General features: G+C 39.8%; 1 protein-coding gene across 2 annotated transcripts in view; it reads left to right on the forward strand.

Annotated features, from left to right (window-relative positions):
* The first annotated feature begins 5930 nt into the window (after nt 1–5930).
* The window catches only part of GLRB (glycine receptor beta), a 46262-nt gene continuing 29174 nt past the window's right edge, over nt 5931–23018 (forward strand). The window contains exons 1-4 of one of the 2 annotated variants that reach the window (XM_066548211.1): nt 5931–5993; nt 7427–7580; nt 18729–18835; nt 21357–21424. In XM_066548211.1, coding sequence (XP_066404308.1) covers nt 7459–7580; nt 18729–18835; nt 21357–21424 — 297 coding nt within the window. In that variant the 5' untranslated portion in view covers nt 5931–5993; nt 7427–7458. The other variant, XM_066548210.1, reaches the window with a different exon arrangement.

The raw sequence follows: 23018 nt of genomic DNA on the forward strand, positions 1-23018 counted from the left end.
TTAAGGAGGACAGACTATAATTTTCTTCATCTGATGGTTCATCTGTTTGCTATTTTTTTTGCTGTTAGGTTTGCTACTTCAAATTTCTGTATTTCAAAATGAAAGGAAAATCATTAGTCTTCATTTCAAAGAAATAAAATCAGGTTACTTCCACCGTTCTGGTCATTTATGCCAGATGGGAGAAACCTTGTATACCAAATTCCTATTATGTCTGTATTTCCTACAAAGACCTGAGGAAGTATACCCTATTACAATAGTAGAGAAGGAAAGAAAAAGAAAGAGCTTTCATCGTCCTTTGGAAATCAGTCTTTCTTAGGTGCTCTGTAAATCTCTAAGTCTTCTGGATGCTCACCATAGCCATCAAGATGTGACACGTGATTAAAATAAATCATTTATAATTACAAAGTTTGGAGAACATTAAATCTTTTCTGAAACTGTGTTTTTCAATTGTGTGAATAAATCAACTCAATTTATAAGAAAAACAACTTTGGTGAGCATTGAAACTAATGAAATATGATTTTCATTTGATTTGGATCTTCTGTCTGTCTTGATTTTTCACTGAATTAGTCTGAAAACCAAGGCATGGGTCCTTGTGTTAATAGAAATTTAAAAATATGCATTTTCTTTCCTGAAAAAGGCTTGGCAAAGGCTTTAATAAAATTTGGTCAGCTATTTGACATTAGAAGTTTGTTTTTCAGTCATAATTCATCCTCTAGCAAAGTAGATTCTTTATGAATTACATAGGTTTGTGGCTAAAGAACTTGTAATCACTTTTTCCTATGTTTTTTTTTTGATTTCTAGTGATCACTCAGGCCAGTCTGCTTGCTCTCTGACTTTTCTTCCTTCTGCAGGAACATAATCTGATTTTAATCCAGGTCCCTTTACAGAACACACAGGACTACTTTCTGAGTCCTCTGCCTTTTCTTTTTTTTTTAAGTTATTGTTATTATTTTAAATGTGGTATAAATCACTTCAAAAAATCAAAAGTTTGAAACAATCTGTTTGAAATATATACACATACAGTGTTATTGCACAAAATTCAATACCTTAATGAAACTAAAAAGAGCAATAAACCCAAAGAAATTCTATCATCTACAGCTGCAAAGTATCTTTTGTGGAATTGAACAGCAGAGCTGGACCTTCAGATGTCCATGTTCTACTACTGCAAACTAGAGAAACAACTAATGTCCCTGGGCTGATCACTAGGAAATGTCTTGTTATATTTTGCATTTGGTTTACACAAGAATTTTCTAGTGAATATTACCTAAGATCAGGAATTTATGGGAATTATTCCTGGATTAGACAATTTAACATGGTTAGATATTCCCAGCTCTTGACAAGGCAGCAATTGCAAGCAGAGGAAAGATAGTTAAGTCTACCACTGCACTCTGAAATACAATGAATATTGAGACAGACATGTGCCTTCCCCTATACATTCATTTACCAGTAAAACGTGTGTTTTAGTCACTTATTTTCAAAAGGATCTCTAAAATACAAACCAATATGACCAACACCAATCAGCGGAAGCTGGACCTTTACTCAGGATCAACTGGCTTCAGTGTATAAGGCTTTCTCATGAGGCTGTTTTCTCCATTTCTTCCTGTTTGGGCATTGCCAGCATGGCTGGCTCTGCAATAGGACATCTGAAAGGTGTGCAGGCTGTCCTCCAGAGCCTTGCACGCATTACAGCTCTGGCTTCCTCTTGCAAGTGTGCAGTCAGGAGATGGAGTGATTATTCTGTCTGCTGGACTGCCAAGACGGTGCTGCCAGGCAGGAAAGCAGTTGTCTGTGACCTTGGGCTGCTTTTATAGGATGAGAAGCAGAAGAAGAGGCCTTTTCTTACAGAATCTTCACTGCATTGCCCTGATCAGGAAGCTCTTGCCAATGCCTGTACCTGATGGATTGAGATGGATCCTGCTGCCCAAAGCAAGCCTTCTTCCTCGCTCCCTTCTGAGTTAGATTTGCCCCAGTCTTAGTTTTCCTGAGTCTGTAGCAAGTGCTCTAAGATGACAGCATTAGGAGGAATGTAACTTAAGAAGAACTGAAATAGTAGTCAAACATCTGGGTCATGAGAAGTGATGGAGTACCAGTTTGGGTAGAGATCTGCTGAAAAGGCAAATGAACAGAAGCGGCAAGGAGGGAGGGAGCAAGTGAAAAGTGGAATTAAATGTTTCTGGAGATAAATGGAAGCAGCTCTGTGTCCCCAGCGATGGGGAGTAAAAGAAATTATAAGGAAATGCAGGCAGCAATTAAGAAAGAATCCATGTGCCTAGGGGCAGTTGAAATCTGGCAGAGCAAGTCAGTGGGATGAGCACCCTGTGGGTCAGGCTTTCCAAGCTTCTGAAAAGCATTCTGTGGGCTGGGAAGGGATGGAAGGGAAGGGATTGCCCTTAGCAGTGGGATGGAAGCTCCAGGACCTGCTCCATGGTGCCACCATGTCTGGCTGGCAATGGATGGGGGCCATGGTGGGGAAAGGGCAGCCAGGCCAGGGCAGTTGGCAGAGGCAGATCAGGCTCTCAGCAAGTCAGGACAAAAAGCTGGTGCCCCTGCTGAGGCAAGTGGAGGGTATCCAGCCAAAATATCTAACTCTGGTTGTTGCCAAAAGTGGAAAACTCTTGCGCGAAACTTCCTCAAGGAGACAAGAGAAACTAATTCTCTCCTTTGTCTTTTTAAAATTTATTTTCTCCATGCATTCCTCTGCCAGGAAATATGCCCATGGAAGTTTGGGGCTGGCCTGCTTTTTATTCCCCTTTCTTCATGGGAGAGCCTATCTCAGGATGAACAGCCCCTGTGGGACTTAATCAGGTTGGGCTGAAATAGGAACTGTTCTGGTTTGGGCTGCAACACATACTGTTGTTTCTTTTTTTAAATGTGGTTTCTTGGTATTAGAGAACAACCAGTTGTGCAGCCCAGCATGTGCTGTGGTTGATTGCTGGAGCAGTGATTCCTTTGCTGAAGCTCACATGGAATGCTGTGAACTGAGGGGGTTTTATGACTTTGGGGTACTAACTGCCACAGAACAGGTCCTGGGATATTTCCTATCAGCAGGGCTGGGGCTCTGCACCTTCTGGGACATGCCAGCTTCTCCTGTGTGTCCCAGGCTTGCTGTAGTTGGAGGAATAAGTTGGAGTTTTCTAATAGAAAATAGTTCTGAATTTAATCATCTGCCTTCTCCACTGCCATCTGCTTCTGCTGCCATGTTCCCCTCTTCAGGTGTGTGGGTGAGGCATGGATATGGAACTGGGAGTCGGTGTGGGGACCTGTGGTGTCTCAGTTCTGCATGAGCAGCTCTGCCCCAGAGCCAGCCCAGGCACGTGGCTTAATGCAGCCTGCCTGGCTGAGGAGATGGAGGTTGTGAAGGGTGAAAGATTGGAAATTGTCATCCCAGCTGAAAGCAGAACCAGGAAGGAGCTGCCATTCTCCTTCATGTGTCTAATGTTGTGGTAGGCACAGGGAAGCTGCCAAAGCAATTGCTCCTGTCCTCTAGGCACTCCCCAGCTTGCAGGTGAATTATGACCTTGAAGTGGTGCCAAGCCCAGCACATGTGGAAAAGGACAGCAAAACTGAGATGGAGGGGAGGAGGTTTCCTTGGGGTGTGAGTTGGTGGGTGCCATGGGCTCGCAGAGGCTGGGGAGCTGGCAGGAACCCCAGGGGCTGCTGCCCACAACTGGTCCTGGCCTTGCCCCAGCATCAGGTGTTACAACATGTGCTGCTTCAAAGAAGCTGCAATAGAAAAATGCTTCTGCTAAGCTCTTTCCAGGTAAAAGGAACTGTCTTTGAACAAAGTCATGGAAGAAAGTTTACTGGCAAGTGTGGCATAGAGCCATAGAGCCTTATCTGTCCCTTGGGGAAATTTTTGTTTTGGAGAGGTAACACTTCCAGAGGAGAGGATGAACTGTGGCAATTGCTGAGACTTTCAGGTTCCTGCTATTTTATTTGGTGGGTTTATACCTAGAAAACAAAGACCTTGCCTGTGAGTTGAGCTGTGCTGGGACTTACAGGCACTCTAATGTGGACACAGCAGCACATATAGCAACATCATAGGAGTCCAGAACAGAGTCTAACCTTCCCATACTCAGCAGCCAAAAAAAAAATTAGGTGGAGTGCCCATTCCAGTCCTCCTGGTACTGCTGTCTTTGTCTCCAGACAGCTGGAGCCAAACCTTAACATTTGTGGGCAGGGAGCTCATTGGAAACAGCTCAAAACCAGCTGCATCTTTGCATCTGTCTGTGACAGCTCAGGAACATGAGGAGAGGGAATGAGCAAAGAACTGCTCCCTGCAGCAAGGCCAGCTTGGTTTTCTTCCTTTCCAAGAGCAGCAAGAAGATGCTGCCATTGGGAGAACCCTTTTTCTTTCCTGGGAACCCTGGATGTGAGCTCAGGACATTGGCTTCCAAGGCTGGTTCCCTGGGGATGCAGCGGCCATCATTCCCCTCATCTGCCTCTGTGGCACATGCACTTCCTGGCCTTTTTTCCCACCACCCTGAAAACCATCAGACCATAGCCACATCCCAGTGTAAAAGGCGTCTGGGGTAGCCCAAGCAAGTTGGAAGGGAGGGCAAGCTTCTAGTAGGAAAATGCCCGAGGTGATGGAGAAGTGCTGCTGCATGCACAAAGTGTGCATACAAATGTCTGAGTTCAACCATCCTGAAATTTTAAAAATCACACTTAAACAAGGCAGTCCTCACTACAAGCTGATGGCAGCCATATCTTGTTCTTTCCTTGCTAGCTTTCCACGTGTGTTGTGTGAAGGTTCTCACACAGGCTCACAATGTGACATGCCAAGTTGGAGCACATGGTAACTCAGCCATATCCTACAGTCACCTGCATCCAGAGGCCAAACAGGAATGACTTCCACCTTTATGGCTACATCTAAACAGGAGAGCACCAGCAATGCTAAAGTCATCTCTCTGGCTGCTTGTGGGACAATAAAAGAGCAAAGGAGGTGGTTCTCATCCCAGGGAGCTGAGTCTATGCCCCAGCCCTACATCTGCCTAGACCTGGTTGATGCATCCGCACTGTAACCAAGATAAAGTAGTGCAGAGTGGAAGGTGGGCTGGCAAGTTCTCCCTGCCCACCCTGGTATCCTGGGCTGCCTCCTGCCCCTTCCCCAGGCAGGAGGGACTGCTGGAAAAATAATCTATCCTCCCCTTATACAATTTCTTTTCAGTTGTCGAGAGCAGAAAAGTCTTGTCTGAGCCTTATTTTCTCCAGGCTAAACATGCCCACCTCTCAGCTGCTCTCCATAGGACTTACCATCCAGACCCTCCATCAGAGTCTGGTCTTCGGTACAGAGTTCTCTGGACTCTCTACAGCACTTCAATGTCCTTCCTGTAGTGAGGGGCCCAAAACTGAACATAGGATTTGAGGTGCAGCCTCACCAGTGCCGAGTACAGAAGGACAATCACTGCCCTGGTCCTGCTGGCCACACTATTGCTGATCCAGGCCAGGATGCCCTTGGCCTTCCTGGCCTCCTGGGCACACGCTGGCTCATGTTCAGATGGCTGTTGATCAGCAGCCCCAGAGTCCTTTGGGCAGCTTTGCAGTCACTCTCCCCCAGCCTGTAGCCCTGCAAGGGCAGGATGCTGCGCTTGGCCTTGTTGAACCTGATACAATTGGCCTCGGCCCATGGATCCACCATTCCACTAACCTGTGTAAGCCTGCACTCCCTCTTCCTCTCATCCTACTCAGTCCCCCTCCGCTAATATTCTCTTGTTCCTGCCAACTCTGTTAGGTATCTCCCAACACCACTATCGAATGCATTTTCCTCCCGCCAGAGACCAGAGGATGCTTCGTCTCGCCACCCCCTTGCCCACGTCCCACCGCCCCGCCGGTGTCCCGTGTCCAGCGGAGGCAGGGCCGGGGGTCCGGGCCGGCGGCCCCGCCGCCCCTCCCGGCGCGCAGTGCCCGAGTGTGGGCGGGCTCCGGGACGTGCTCGCTGGGGAGCGCCGCGGCGCCGCACATGCTCACTGGCCGCGGAGGCACCGCCGGAGGTAGGGGCTCGCTCCGCCGCCGGAGGAGCCGCGCTGTCGCTGCGGCCGGGCCGCGGCATGGCCCGCCCGCTCCCGGGCCGCCGCCGCCGCCGCTGAGCGCGGGGAGATCGCAGCGTCCGGCGGTGAGCGCGGGGCGCGGGCGGCGGCGGGGCCGCGTGTGCGGGCGGGGCCCGCTCCCCGGTGGGGCGAGCGGGGATCGAGGGTCCGGCCCGAGGGCCCCGTTCCTCCGGGCGGCACGGCCGAGCCCGTCAGCACCTCGGCCAGCGCCGGTGGGGCGGCGGCGGGCGGCGCTGGGACACGGCCCGGGAGGGAGGGGGTGCTGCCGGGGCCGCCAGGGGAGCCCCGCTCGTCTCGTCCTCCCCGCGGAGCGCTCGGCAGCGCGGAGGGGAGGCCGCTCCCTCCCCGGTGCCGGGGCTGGTGGGAGGCCTCGGGCCGGGAGGCCAGGAGAGGGCCGGTGGCGGCAGGGGCAGATCCGCGACCTTTCCCGGCCGGGCCGGGGGGGTGGCGATGCCGCGGCTCCCGGGGAAGGGGCAGCCGAAGCATCCCGGTACCTCCCGGAGGTGGGGGAAAAGAGGGAGAGGCGCAGCTCTTTGGAAAGAGCGCGGGGAAAAATCCAAATAAATAAAAGTGGAAAATACAGCAGGTTCTGAGGCATCTGCGAGATTTCTGTTGGCCCAAGGAAGTGCATGGGAATTATCTGTGCAATGGCAAACAAATGGAAAATGCCTTGGGTGCCGCAGTGCTGTGGCCAGGGGCAGGTGGGGCTGCCTCTGGCCGAACACAGACTCATCTCCTGGCCTTTGGGGTACGTGCTTTTGCCCCAGACAAGTTTAAATATTACGCTGAGCACGATGCAATAAAGCATAGTCTTGCGGGTTGTGTTTAGTCATCTTTGCAAGGCCCTGTCACTGCTGGCTCTGCAGTGGAAATCCTTCATACAAAATTATTGTGTTTAAATTCTGTACATAAAACTGTATTTATAACCTCTTGTCATAACCAGCGTTGAAATGATTGCTATTTTATCTGTGCAAGGTCACAGAGAGCTTGCAGTTCCTCACCTTGCTACATGACTGGTTGACATTGTATTTAATGCAGTTGATACATTTCTGGTGAGGAGCCCCTTTCCAAGCTTCTGAACATTTTTGGTTAGGCAGTCTTTGAAAGACATCACATTTCTCAAACACACTGAAGCAGATCTGCATTTAAACATGTTCCTTACTGACAGTTTCAACTTTGGGAAGCTACTTGACTCTCTGGAAATTGCCTAAGTCAGTTTCATGTCAGGGATACATGTGAACAGATTCTCTCTCCCCGGACGATGAAGGACAACAAAAAACCCAATTCCCATGAAATATTTGTTTACTTTTTGCAGGTATGTATTTCCTTTTGCCATATGCAGCCCTACTAACATAAGCTGCTTTCTTTTACCACAGACTGAAGATTTCTCTGAAACATAACCTTCAAGATGAAGTTCTTACTAGCAATTTTATGTTTCATCTCATTCTCCTTATGGGTTGAAGAAGTCTATTCCAAAGAGAAGTCTTCAAAGAAAGGAAAAGGGAAAAAGAAGCAATATCTATGTCCATCGTATGTTCCTGCTTTCTTTTATGCTTTTGTATGATGGTGATCCTGCCCTGTTTTTAACAGTGGAAATTATGTGGCAATTGAAGTAGAAGGTGGTGCTTTCTGCTGAAAGGATGAGGTCTGTGGTGGGAATGGGTTTGACCAGCATCGTAGCTAAGTTCTGTCATTGTATTCCTTCTGCAGCAAGTCTTCTGTTTTAGTGCAAGGGAAAATCTAAGCCACAGTAATTGTTCCTTTCCTTGTGTTGGATTTCAACCCAGTGCCTTGCTGTTAATGGGTTCACAGTAGCATGGTCCCGTAGTGCTGTGCTGTCTAGCATCATGTTGCAGGTGTATTGGGGAAAGCAAGGAGGATTCAAAACTGTCATGATGAAATTCAGCTTCTGGTTAGCTAGTTCTGTAAGAGAAGGCTTGTCCTACACATATTCTTGTTGCATGTTGAATAGAACTAAGGTCTTCAGCATCTTTCATCAATCATGTATAATTCTATAACTTTTCTGGAGGTATCTGTATTGATTGTTGCTATTAAGTATGTGCTTATGGAATAGTCTCCCTGTAAAAATACAGAAATTATAATCTGTGATTGCCCAGTTGAATAGAGGATGTGTTCTGGACACCTATGATTAATTGATGCTAAAAATACTCCCTCTTTCTAATGCCTACCACACTTTACATTGTGATCCATAGGACAACATTTTATTTGCGAGTGATATTTTTTTAATTTTCTTGGCCAGCCTTACTCATTTTTTAGTGTTACGTTGTAAATATCTGAGGAAAAGATTGATGGACTATGATAAGTTGCCAGTAAGTGTAGAAAATTGCTATGACTGAAATATTAAAATTGTTTAGACAAAGTTAAAGCATATTTCTTCTTTGACCATAAAAGAAGAGGTACATAATGTTAGACTGGTTATTTAACATTAATCAACTTGTTCTAAAGAAAAAACAAAATAAAAGTGGAGTAATCAGACAGATACGTTGTTCAAGTAATACTTTTTAAAGTTTCCATTCTTTTCAAATATTGACAGTGATGTTTATTTGTAGCCTCAAATTTTAGAATGTTTCTACATATGATGCATGTCTTCCTTCTCTTTTTTTATATCAAACCAAAAAAATTATATTTGTCATTAGATTTGAATACATTAAGGTATGTCTCAAATGTGATCGTGACTCATCTGAAATGACCCCTACCTATTCTTTCCCTTTTAAAAGTTAAGTTGAGTTCTGGATGAGGCTTTTGGTCTGAGCTACTGTGAGAGTTTATAGCAAGGAGAGAAATGTCAGGGTTCCCAGGACAGTCGTCAGAACAGAAGCCCTTGGAAAGTGAGTTAGGCAGCTGGGAACTAAATCCAGGTCTTCCATGGTCTTGTTTAAATAGCCAACATTTCCCCCTGTTCTTGACTTAGTCTTATCAGAATTCAAAACAGCAATGTCATTTTATCTTTGTAAGCGAGTAGATTTTTCTTGTTTATTTTTATTTTAAGCCCTGTATTTCTGGGTACCATTAAATATGATGTCATTTGTCACCAAGACACTTGAAAAAACATTGAATACATGCAATGTATTGAATCTGTCTGCAAAAATGTGGTGAATCCAGTACTTGTTGATCCATTGTGCAGTGCTGCTGGCAAGATTTGCTGTAGCAATGAGTCCTGTTTGATCTCCTGAATAATGACCAAGTTGTCACTTGGCTGAAGTTCACAGCTTGAGAGACAACCACTTGTAATAGTGGGGTTGCTGTTTCTGTGGCTGGCATCTAGAAGACCTGCCATGTGAATGAGCAATGAAAATCAACTCTGTCTGGCAGAGAAACTGCCCAATGCTCTCTTAACTCAGGCTGCTGTTGGCAAACTTCCAATCATCAGCATTTTTTAAATGATCTTTCACAAAACTTCTTGATTTGGTGGCACTCTGTGTTGTAAAAAAGGTTGCCTACTAGGAGTAATTTTTTCTTTGTGAAAAAAGCAAACAATCTTTCCTCAAAATCTAACCAAAACAATGCAGTGGAGAGGGAATCAAGTGACACTATAAGGGTTGACTAAAACTACTGAAGGAAGTGTCTAAATGAAAAATTTGCTAGTAATCATGAAAGAAATATTTTAGAAGAATGCATTTTATTTTTTAACCAAAAAAATTGTATTATCTATAAAATTGAATGGTACAAATTCCTAATGTAAATGTACATTTATAAGTTAAACTCTTAATCCACCTTTAATTTGGATTGGTTATTGCTGCAATAAAGTTTAAATCTTAATTGTAACAAATTATTGCCTTTTATCTCCTTGCAGCATGTGAAAAGCTAAATTTTAATTCTTCAAGAGAACAAAAAACTGCCTTAGTAGTTGTATACGGAGCAGTCTTGCAAACTTTAAAATGAAATCCACATCTATGCAAATCATTATTTAGGAAAAACTTATATTGAATCTCATATTAGTGCCTGAGTTTCTTAATTTGATGTTAAGAAATGGATGGCTACAAGACTGGCTTGGGACTTTATCATGAATTTGTTTGGATAAAAATTAAGCATACTTTAACTTTTCCTTTTGTATGCTCTCCAGCATACAAGCCTTTTGCAAAATGCACCCCTCTGGCATAAAATTAACTACTCTCAGGATAGGATGAAAAAAAGCTGATTAGAAACCCCATAAAAAGTTAATTGTTGTCTCATAAACAGATATTTGCTTCCTTAAATCAGGAAAATTCTATTTTGTGTCTTAGAGAAAACCCTGGTGAATATTCATGATGCTGTACTTCTCAGTGCATTGTGTGATAGTGGCTTGATTTGCCATCTTATTTTCATTTATTCCTGAAACTATTTTTCCCAGGTTTTTATTGAAGAGTTTCTTGAAACTGATGCTTAATCATTTGGTTCTTACTTTGATTTAATGCTTTCTCAGAACAGATGTAAGATTTCGCATCCTACATTTAGATCATTTTCCTTCTTACCTCAGGCTTTCCAAGTGAAACATAGAATATTTATACTTCTGTCTGATTCCCGAATCTTTGTTGATTAACAAAGAAATTGACATATTGGGCCTACAATGTTATAATAGGAGTTTTACACCATAAATCTAAGAAAGTGGCTTCCACAGATACAAAGTGCAATGAAATACAAAGCTTTAGTAACAAAACTTTTGCCTTTTGTTTCCATGGAAAATCTTTTAAAAAAAACTCAGGCCTACCCCTTCGAGAAAAAAAAAAGTGTATTACTGTTTACTAAGCTTATTTTGAAATTTCATAATGATTTTTTTACAGCTGCAGATGGATTAAATTACTTGATGTCTTTCCTGCTCACAGACTTTGTTACTTAGGTATTATTAACTTCTTAATAATTCCTCATAATACCTTGCTTCTCTTAAACATGTGGGACAGTTAACTGAGACTTAGAGCACTGCTGAAAAATGTTTTTCCTTTTGTTATACCATAATAAACACTTCAGTTATTTTATGGTGTTTGAGCTGCTGCTGTTATCTCCACAATCCTTAGCAGCCTGGAAGGTCTCTACTCAAAACTACTCAAGATCTCTAGACAAATGAAATTATAAGGAAAGGGAAGCTTGGTTATTACAGTACTAGAGAAGGAATAGATAAGTAAGAGTGTCAGATAGCAGCTAACAAAACCAGTAATGACTGTGGTCATCATCACAGCTATCCCTGTTAATTATAGTTTAGGATGACTCAGCTGTTCACTTGCACAGCTTTCACTTCTGAAGATCTCTCAGCGTCCCTAATGCCACAGCAATGCTGAGAGCAAAACCTCAGTCCCTAAATCTCATCCTTTTTTCTGGATAGCAGGACTGTGGTTTGAAAACAGCTTCTCTCTTTACCTTTATGCATTTGTCCACATGGAGATTTATAACCTTGAGGATGATTTACTAAATACTGTATAATATCTACAGAGACCTTTTTTATGCACAAAGCAGGAGTACAAATCATATTTGGCTTGTATTGAACAAAGCATATCAGCTACTTCAGAAACTGTGAAATGGCCCTCTAAGCCCTCCAGAAAACATGGCTTGTGCCATCTGCCAGGGCAGAAGCTTAGAAAGGTCACAGATGCGAAGGTTCAATAAACAGCTTCTTTTAAAAAACAGCAACAAAAGACTGTGGAACTAGGGAAAAAAGGCTTTGATGTGTTTAAAGCAGAGTTATGTGAAACTCTGTCATCAAATTTCTCTTGGTTAACTTTAGGCTTCTGACATGCTCTTCCTACTAAAACTAAAGTAAAAGTTCAAAATATATTTTACACTGTGGCTCCTCTCCACTTCTTCATGAACTGTAACTTTTTTATCAAGTGTTTGGGTATACATCACCTCTCTATCTGTATCTGATCAAGCCCAAAATGTAATTGCTGGGAAAGTGGCATCATGTCTCTCTTCATTCCCATCATCTAGAAGACACTGTTGATAGTCTGTGAACATTTTCATTTGTGGGTGTGGTGGAAGGGTTTGTACACTTTGTGGGAGGAGGTAGAATGAAGTTGAAAGGAAAGTCTGAATTTGTGGAAGAAGTTACATCTGACAGTCATTCCAATGATAAGTACTTCGCAGAGCCCGGGCCTTGTTCCTATAAAAATTATTCTGCCCTTTAGTAACAGCAGTTGGTGAATGCTTTTCTTATTCTGTATCACGTAACTCTCATAGAAAGCTGTGATCCCAGACAGATAGGGCCACATTCCAGAAGGTTTGTGAATTTGTTTTCAAAATGGTTAAATGTGGTGGGCAATAAAAGGTAAAGCTGTATAAGCAAAACCCAAGCTGTCTTTTAAAGCAGTAGTTAAGCATGATAGGCTGGTTCTTATTCAGTAACTTTCCCTCTCGGTGAGCAACGTTCGGTCCATTCTCAACACTGGAGTGGTGAGACACCAAAATTGTGTGGAAAAGCTACAGACTTTGTATTTCATATGCAACCTCCAGACTGAGAAAAAACTTGGATCTGTGGGTTGAATTGCACCATCTTTACCCGAGCCCAAGCAAAACCATAGGTCTAAATTCTGTTGTCAAGGCAGATTATATAGAATGTGTCTCAACTTATATTTTCCTCTTATATCTCCACTTATACCACCATGCAGGTGGTTAGATTTTACCAAGGTCTTTCTATTGTCTCCATACTTAGAGCATTTGTAAAGAAAATATTGGGGTATGGAACTGATGTAGAGAAATTAATTCCAAAATGTTGCTTAAACGTTTGGATGCTTATCCTGTTTTACATCTGTGTGCTATATCAAGACACCACAAGACACCCATTATGCACAAGGGTCACAGGTGGTGACTTTGGTGGAATGCAGAGAAGCAAGGTAACTTCAGCAAAAAACCACATTGCTGAGAGCAGTACTAGTTCAGACTGGGTGAAACAGAGCCATGCTAACCTGGCTCTGTTGGTTTGGGGGTTGTCAGCTCTGTGGCAGGCAGATGAACCAGCTTGCTTTTCTCAAGTGTAGTGAATAATAAGGCACTTCAGATTCCCGTATAAACAATCCTTAAGGTGTCTAACCCTGGGAATGTTGAATTATGAAACCAAAGCTGGATTTAAGAGGTTTCTGCAAGACAAAGACCGAAGTAGTGACACTAACAGCTATTGACACTACCTAACTGCAGGAAGTTTGTCTGCATGTCCACATTAGGAGACTATTCTTTTTGGTCTATCTACAACATGAGATGAAAGACAAGCTGTTCCACCCCGTCAACTCACAGTTCAAAATTCAGGGTGCCTAATCTGGGTTTCTGTTTCAAAATTAGCTATGAAGGAACCTTTCTCTTTTTTTCACCACACTGCACTACCTCCAAATTTCAGTACTGAAGCTACCTCAGAGTTCCATAGTTTTAGTGTAATTAGTGATACTACTTTTCACTGGAGTAATTGTAATGAATCTTCTTAAGAATAGACAGGTCACCTTGCACAGTTTGAAAATGTAGCTATTAAATATACTAGAGATTACAGAGATCACTCAGAAGAGTTATATAGTATGTCATTGATATGTATTCACTTGTTTTTATGCTTAGAGTTATTGCACTCAAAAAATCAAATGCCTGCAAATCAGAACACTGATAGTTTATATCAGGAAAATTGTACTTAAAATATACGGTGGGATAATAAATAGATACTATGTTTCCCATACTTATTTTTATCTTTCTCACATGTACACAGCCATTTTACATGACTCAAATGTCAGTTTTCATCATCAGTTTCCATCATGTATTTTTATCTGTCAGTAATTTAGAACTATGAAAATGCTTTCCTTCCTGCTCTTGTAGAATATTGTTTATATTCTTTCCTCCTGTAGCACTGCATGTGGAAAGGACTCCTTGTAACTTCAGTGAGCTCTGAGAGAATAAATGTCATGATGACCTATAGAGATATAATGTCTTCTGACACATTTGTCTAACACAAATTTAAAGCTATATATAATTTCAAACCATGCTTCCTTTTGTCATGCATATCTGCTTATCCTAAATTCTGGATTTTGATTAGTGAATTATGAAAATAATTACCTGTTGCCATCAACTTAAAATGTTGGTCATGATCTTCAAAGGCAGTGATAAAATGTGTAGAGCTGCATTTTGGAAGAGGAGATGAACACCTTACTGCAGGTCCTGTGAAATACAGTATGTAAGCAATTCTTTGATTCAGATGTAACCTCTGAAAGATCAGGCATTTCACACAGGGATGTTATAGCAAAAGCCTAACTGTACCTTGTTTTCTCTCTGGATTGTGAGGACACTGTTTGAAGAAGTGAAGATACTTCTGTATATACAAGAATGTCGGTTGCTTTCCATTTTATTTATTCAGAGAGAGAAAAATCAGTTTGGGTTTGGGTATTTTGTATGGTGGTTGTGTGGGCTTTTTTAATTGCTACTTAGGTAAAAATTTTTGGTAGGGAAAGTTCTAGCTTTACAATTACTTGCTTTTAAATTTTCTTCATAGCAACTCTGAGGCTTCTGTTGCCTTATCCTTTGGTATTTACTGTATCTTGCTTAGAACGCATGAATTACTGTGAAGAGTGCTACATTCCTGTTTCTAACTGCTTTCCATCAGCTCCACATGCATTCAACACAGGTTGAAATAAATGCATTAAAATTAAAATGCATGCTGCAACTGGTGGAAATCGAAGTTACCAGCTTTTTATAAGTGGGAAAATTGGAGGCTGAATTAGAAAAAATGGTAAATAACTTCTCAGTTGGTGTGTTGTTATGTGGGACTCAGCCTTTAGCACACTGAAGTTTGATTCTTCTAGAAAGGCAGATCTCAGCTCAAATCCTTTTTGTATTATGTAATATACAAATATGCCTCTCATTAATTCCATAATGGCCAATTAAGCAGGGGTGGTTGTGGCTGTAGGTAAATGTCTCACATTAATAGTTCCAACCTCTTTTTCCAAGCATCTAACACATCCCATTAACTCTCTCATTAGTTTGTTTTGCTCATCTGTCACTCTGAAAGTATGGTTAACTTCTTAACTCACCCCAAGGAACACATCTGATGTATTGATTTGCAGGTGAAATTTAGGCATTTTTGTCAGCAAGGACCTCAGGAGGAAATCCAGTTATTGTGGTGAAGTTTTCTTTTGTGCTGTTCAATGATGGTAGTTTAATGACAGCATGCTGTAAAAGAACCATAGTGAAAATATGACTGATACTCAGCAGAGCTTTTTTTCCCAGTAGCTATTTCAATGACTTCATTCGAAGTGACCTTTAAAAGTAGCAATTACTGAATCTCAGTGCTTGTCCTCCTAACTCAAAGCAGCCAATGTCATTGTATTTTACTTGGTTCTTAGATAAGGAAGGACAAATGCACTTATACACTTGTGTAAGTTCAAAACACAACCCAAGGACTTGTGGAAGATGTGATTCTGGTGTTCTTTACCAGCAAGCTCTGCTGTCATTGTTCTTCCCACCACTGTCTTCCCAGTGCAATAAGTCTCCTTTGCCCAATTTTTGGATGGCTTTTGAACAAACAACCTGAAAGATATTTCTATTAATATACTTCTGCAGTGCAGCTCAGATCTCACAAAGCTACCACTTTATTCCCTTACTCGAAGAGACAAATAAACCTGTCAGCTGTATTTGGCTTTCTTTTGCTGTTTGTTGCTCACTCATTTAATTTCCCAAACTTTTTTCTCTTTTCCTCATTGCTTTTTATGAGCATCTGTGTTTCATTTATATGCCCATGTTATCCTGTGTAGTTCAGATTACTGTTTTCACTATTGAATGAACTTTTTTGTATAACCCATGACAAAAATAAAAAAAAAATTATTTAAGTTTGTCCATTAGTTGTTGCTTGGATTTCTTTTCATATTGCATTGTACTGGACATACATAATTTAGAAAGAAATTTATTTTCAGTATTAAGGAGATTATTTTATAAATGTAGTTTTTGTAGACATCTGATGTAGATGTTTTAGATGTTAATATGTGAGACTTGCAAGGAAGCAGTGGCATGAACCTTTCTGTATCTGATAAAATGCAGCATACAGAGTGCTTGCCTGCCTTTTTAATAGCTAAATGAACATTCTTTTCTGAACTGCTCTTTTTAGAAAATGGAAAATTATCTTTATCTTTTATTTTCCTTCTGTCCAGCTAGTGGTAACAGCACAAAAAGCATACAAAGCTGGTTTATGATATTTCTGTAGGAACATCTTCATTGGTAAGGTCATCACTGAAAACCAAACATCTCAAAATTGCAGAATTGGAATGGAATGGAATAGAATAGAATAGAATAGAATAGAACATTTCATTTCAGCTGGAAGGGCCCTACAATGATCATCTAGTCCAGCTGCCTGACCAAATGAGGAAATAATTCTTTTGCATAATGATCCAATTCTAAGTAAAATATAAAAACTTACAAGCTCAGCCCTGGGAGGATTGTTTGAAAGAGAATTTGTCAATTATTAAGAAAAATGTTAGAGCACATATTCCTTTTTTAATTGCTCAAATATTAAATTAGCAGAGGCTTATTGTATACAGAACATGCAGATCTGTATGCATAACAGGAAGTTAATATATGTTACTAAAAGTAAATGCTTTCTTTTTTTATTAGAAGACCAATTATCTCTGGAGAAGTTCTGCTGGAACAATTAGTTGTGATTGTTACAGATCACAGAGGTTATAGTGTGTTTACTGCAAGAGATGGGTGGGGAATTATATACTGCAGTCACTTAATGCTGCTCCACAGCAGCTCTTTTCTCTTCCTGTATGTTATAGTTTAAGATATCCTCCAGGATACATATTTCTTGGTAGGTACATCTCTGGTAGTTTTTTGAATGAATACTTATCCTGCTAATTACTGTTTAGTAGTCAAAATTTCAAGGAGGATTTATTGCCATTTTATTGCCATAATTTTTTCCTCATTTGTAACATCAAGCAAATACAAGAAAAGCTAAGCTAAGCTGGCTAGCTAAGCAGATATGCAGCTTTAGGTTTCAGAAATATCCTGAATACAACAAAGAAAACAGAAATCTGATTATTTTTTCCTGCACAATAAAATGCTCAATGGGTATCAAGGAGACTATAATATAATAAAATGCATTTATGTTTTCATACTGGTTGACATGGTTTTAATAATAGGGAACTCCTTCATAGTTTTATTTATAAATGTTTTAGTTGTTAAATGTTAACTGAGAAGATTAAATCTCTTTGGGAAGGCATAGTGAGTGCTACCTAGTCAGCAAACCTGATTTCCTTTGCCCTTATGGTTTGAGTTAAACCAGTTGTTTTTAAAGATAAGGTTATTAATAAAAGCTCTTCAAGGGCTAGGCTCTGGTATCATCTCCACTTTTCAATCAAATGCCAATGTCATGCTATGCTGACATTTATTAATTAATCAATTTCTCAGTAATCAATACAGAAAATGCTGAACAGGAGCTACCATAATTGGACATTTTAAAATCGGGAGGTCTAATACATTAATGTGGTTTTTTCATTGTTGGCTTTTTTCTTTGTTTTTAAACTGGTCAATAGCCTCCTGTAGAGTTAATGTTTTCTTCAAAAATGTTTGAATAAGGCAGAAATCCCAGAGGACATGATGGAAACTGAAAGATGAGAAGAAAAAAAACTTAACTGAGCTGTTATATAGAATAACCTGTAGGTCTGTCAAACTGACATTGGTATAGGAGACAATAATGAAAAAAAGAAACTACAGGGTGAAGAAGGCAACAGCAGCTGATGCTGATTATGAAAAACATTAAGGAAATAAACTTGATCAATTTTTAAAATACATTTCTTTGCAAGAGATATAATGTTGATGCATATGAATTATACCTGTGTGGGGTGTTTCTCTTATTTTTTCATGGCATCCTGGTTACTGAATTATAATGACAGAAAGACAGCAAAGTAATCATAAAAGGGATGGAAAAGTGATTATGAGACAGAATTCAAAACTGGAAACAGTCACTGAACAGGTTCTGGAAACTTAAAAATTCATTTACATACAATTATGAGCCTGCTTGCTGTTTAAAATACCTAGGAAGGGCACTGATGCACCCATATTGCTTTTTATTACATTCAATTTCATGTACTCTTGAAGCTGCAATTACCTGTCACGGGTTCTTTTTGGTTGCAGCAATGGTTTTCATTTAACACCCAGCACAATAATGGCAAGGTAATGAAGATGTTCAAATTCCCTCTGCAAAACCGGAGAGTCCAAGGCCTTGTTTTCTGTAGTAAAGCTTTTATTAGCACTTGACAAAGAGATTATGCAACCTCCAGCTCTGGGTGGAATAGCTGGCATGTGAGAGCAGGAGACTGCCAAAAGCCTCTGCATGCTTTGGCACCTACAAAGTGGCTGTGAATTTACTAAGGTTCCTAATCTGACAGTCACTAAAAATAGTTCAGGTGGCTGCTTTCTACTGATGAAGAAATCATGTCCCTCTGCATATTTTTGTTAGGAGGGAAGGGAACAATTTGTGAATTGCAGTTTATTTGCTTCCAAGTTTACAGTTAAGAGTGTGTCAGAGAGCATTTGTGTTTATTACACAAGTAGTTTCTTGAAAAATACTGAAACTTCTCAAGGAAAGAGAGACTATACAGTATGGCACCTGAAAATAATGAACATTTTTCTGCTTGTGAAATGGCATTTATGGCATTACTGTAAAATCACTTCAGTTTAAGCATGCAATTGTTTCTGTCTTGGTAGTAACTAATGAACTTTTTTTTACAGGCAGCAATCAGCTGAAGACCTTGCAAGAGTACCTGCTAATTCTACCAGCAATATCTTGAATAGACTATTGCTCAGCTATGATCCCAGGATAAGGCCTAATTTCAAAGGTTTGTCAGATATTTCAGCCTCCTTTTTAGTCTTTGGATTTTAATTTTTTCTCTTTTCACACAGAGAAAAATTATGTAGATATAATACTCACAAGCTAAATATCTGTTGTTAAATGGAAGCCTCCCTAGATAGTGTGAAGCTGCAGAAGATATTTATCCTTTTGAAATGAAAGATAATATGTTAGGATTTCATTATCATAATAGTATGTGATGCTTTATAACTATTGGTCTTATTTTATAAAAGACTTTTTAAGTGTAGAAATAGAATTTGTAGAATAAGTTTTAAAATATATTCTTATCCCTACATTTTAGTTAGACTCTGCTTTACAGCATTTTAAACCACCAGATTTCTCTATAGACATCCTTTAAGATGACTATAAAAAGTTGGGGTCAGCAGTATCACTATTAGCAAACTATGGAATTATTAAATCCTTATTAAAGATATTTTAGTTATAAAGCTTCACACTTCAGGAATCCATATGGGTAATGCATTGAAACACATTTTCTGCCATTAAAACATCTCCCTGGTAGTCAGATGTTGCAGGATTCTTCTGTGTAAAGTGTGTGAATCCTTACATGAGAAGAAAAAGTTGAAATACATATCTCTGCCAAACCTCTAAGAATTCACACAAGTTAGGCTGTAAATTAGACTTTTCAGGAATTAGATTATTTACCTTCTGTAAATAATGTACTACTAAAAAGATGTAGGCAATTTTATTACATATAGGCAATGCAGTTTACATAAAACAGCTCCTTCATTTTAAAGCTCCTCATATAATTATAAGAGCATTAAGAGATATTTTAACATGAATATCACTAGTATGAAAAATTTGGAAATCTTAAATGTTTATTGTGCTTTTGAAGAGGCTATTTTCAGTTCTATTTAACAGTTATATAAACATATTAAACTCAGTTCCCCGAAGTGTACTGCTTCTTTCTTATTCTCTGTAGAACCATATTTATATGTTTTCAGCACTGAGTCTTGTCACAAAGAATAAATGTCCAGCCTCTTCTCTACCTGTTCTTCAGCATAATCAGCTTGTAATCACAAAGCATGGTGCAGATTTCTTTATATTTTTGATAACCCTTCTGGCAGTCTGGTAAGAATCAAGATAGAAGGGAAAGGGAGGACGTGTAATGTTAACTCAGAGGGAGGTGGAAGAAAAAGAACATTTTCTGACAAGTGCTTTGCCTACGTTAAAATGTTCCTCACACATGAGTGATTTTCTTGGATGGCACATCCTATTCAAATCTGGAAGAGAGAGTACACTCTTGGCTACTAGTGATGTGATGGGTGCTCTGTCACATGCATCAGGCATTAAAAGAAGTATTGTGCTTACTGCATAACTGAAAGCCTCACACTTTAAATAGTCTGATTTAAAAACCAAACCAAACAAATTGGTTTAACTGAAGAAGTGAAATTTTATCTTCATAAATTTCTGTTGACCGAGAGAATGAGTTTGAATTTATGTCTAAATGTACATAAAAATATTTTATGCAAACAAACATGCTATTGGAAGAAACATATGTTACTTAGCACTGTATGTGCTTAGTCTGTCAAAACAGTATTCATATATTCTTACATCTCTTTTGCTGCTGAAAGTAGGAAGAAACCCACTGAGTATGTGTAACAGTGTAAATTATATACCTGCATCTAGTGGACATCCTGACATTCATACCATAGAGGTACTAAATAAAAGTAGTGGTCCATAATTAGTTCTCTCAATTATCAGGCCACTTCTCCTTGCTCTGTGATAACTCTCTGTTAACACCAGATTAAATGACTGCCAATCAATTCCTGCAGGGTGACAGGAGGCAGATGTAGCAGCTGTCATACCATCCCTCTTCAACTACAGGAATCCTGGCTGTGGAAAAGAGAAAAAAATCCAGACCATCTTAATATCTTCACAGCTGCTGACTTCTAGAAATTTTTCTTGGTTAATTGATAACCATTTCCAACTCTTTCACATCAAGGCTATAAAGCTGTGAAAGATGCATGCAATAGTTTTACCTGCCTGTATTCATATTTTACAGACAGGTAAAGGCTTATGTACTTTACTTGCACAAAGAAGTATCCTCTTAAAGCATAAGGAAATATCTCATCATAAATCATTAACAGGTAATTTGGGATGATAGTGTCATTATGACCTTGACAGTTAAAAGTGTCTGCTGCTAGAAATACGAATTGCCTCTATCCATTACACTGTGTGCAAAAGGAATACTGGCTTACTCATTCTGAGATAACAGAAAATCATGGAATTCAAACACTATTAATTTAGATATATGGTCAGTGGAATTCTGTAAGATTAGCTTTCTGGACTAGGGATTTTTATTTTTCCCTTTTTCTTCTAGGTTAAAAAGAGGTTTCATGATTTCTATTGACTTTGATAACTGTATATATACTAACTTAAAATGATAAAGTTACATTGTGCAATTGTGGTACCAGTATAAAGGAGCTTTAAATGAAGGATAATGTACCTTTACTGGATTGTATAGCTCACTAGAATTATTTTTTTTAAAGGAATTCCAGTCGATGTTGCAGTTAACATCTTCATTAACAGCTTTGGGTCAATTCAAGAGACAACTATGGTAAGAGTGAAATTAAATTCATGTAGTACACATGGAGATTTTCTTACTAAATTAAACTTCAGACTGAGGATTATGAACTATAAAATAGAAATATTTTTGTGGTTGCAGACACTGAGAATTAAGTTAATGGGGTTAGTTACTGTCTGACTGTGCTTTATATCGTAAACCTAAACCTATTAATGTATTTCACTTTATATATGTCCACAGATTTAGAATCTGTAGCTCTAGAATCTGATTTACATGAAAGGAAATCCATGGTTTCTAAGATGCAAGAGCTAGACTAATTTCTGTAAGTTACTATGTTCATTGGAAGAACCCATTTGACAGTATGAGTTTAAGATCTTCCTGAGAGTTATTACATTGGTTGCTTGGTATGTTATTCAAAAGACCCCAAACCAAGACTGTATATGAGAGAAAAAGAACAGAGGTGCATAAGGATGAAATGTATAGGTTCTTTATTTTATGTGGGTCTGAAGATGTAAATAAATTGTGATGGAATACAAGGAGCAGTAGTAAAGGAATAGGTTATCAATTACCATAGCCTTCCTGCTGTTTATTTACTGTGTGGGAAAGATAAACTGGGGAGTAAAGTTTATAAAAATGTGTTTCCAGTTCAGCCAGAAAATTTCAGCATGTCAATAACAGGATGAAATAACCCTCATTGCAATTTTGACTTCTTTTGTTTCTTTGGGAAGTAAAATCAATTTCAAAATATGAGTTACTTCAGCAAAGCACTTTCTGATATTTTGGGACTTGCAGATCTTGTTTTGTCATGTTGTCTCCAACAAATACTATCAAAAAGATTGCCAAAACATGCATTTAGCAATTGAAGATGTTCTGACCTGATCAGGTTTTCCTTTTGTGTAAAATGAGGGGAGTGTACCGTGTCGTGCCAGTACATGGAAGCCTCAGCCAAGACATGCACTGAGTGGGAGTTCTGAGGCATTCCCTGATCTCTTTGGTGACCTGTTGCATCTAAGGCATTGAGGCAGTTCCCAAAATCAAGTTGCTTTTTTAATGCTGTGACTAAGGCATCATTCTGACACATAATGAGAGAGAAGCAATAAACCACAGTATCACTAATAAGCAATAAAGCACATTTTTGTTGTTGTTGGAAATAAGTGCCCACCTAAAACTCAGAACGAGCTTACATGTCACCTTAATGAAATTTCAATAGGACTGCAGAGCCACTCCAAGTTGAATATAAATGGTGACTGGAACAGTTTTGAGCAGCTTGGCCAAAAATTTCTGTTTCTTTAGCTAGCAGAGATTTATGTCTGATTGCAAATGATAGTAAGTCAACTAACGGCATTAGTGGGAAGTGACATTAAAACGAAAAAATGTAAGTTTGCCCAAAGGTCACAAGATTTATTTCTGAAAACAAAAAGAGGACTTGAATTTAAAGAGGGGCAGGGAGGAAGAGCAGGAAAGTAGGACTGAGATAAGTGTCTGAAGATATCCAATATATTTGGCCAGATGGCCCTTTCAAGTTTCTGAAATTAGTTGCATGCTTTAAAAAATGACTTTTAAAGGCGCTTTTTTACAATTCACCCAGATTCAGATAGTAACAAAACATGAATGTGAGAGATTTACT

This window comes from Molothrus aeneus, chromosome 4 (assembly GCF_037042795.1).
Source record: "Molothrus aeneus isolate 106 chromosome 4, BPBGC_Maene_1.0, whole genome shotgun sequence".
In the NCBI taxonomy this organism is placed as follows: Eukaryota; Metazoa; Chordata; class Aves; order Passeriformes; family Icteridae; genus Molothrus; species Molothrus aeneus.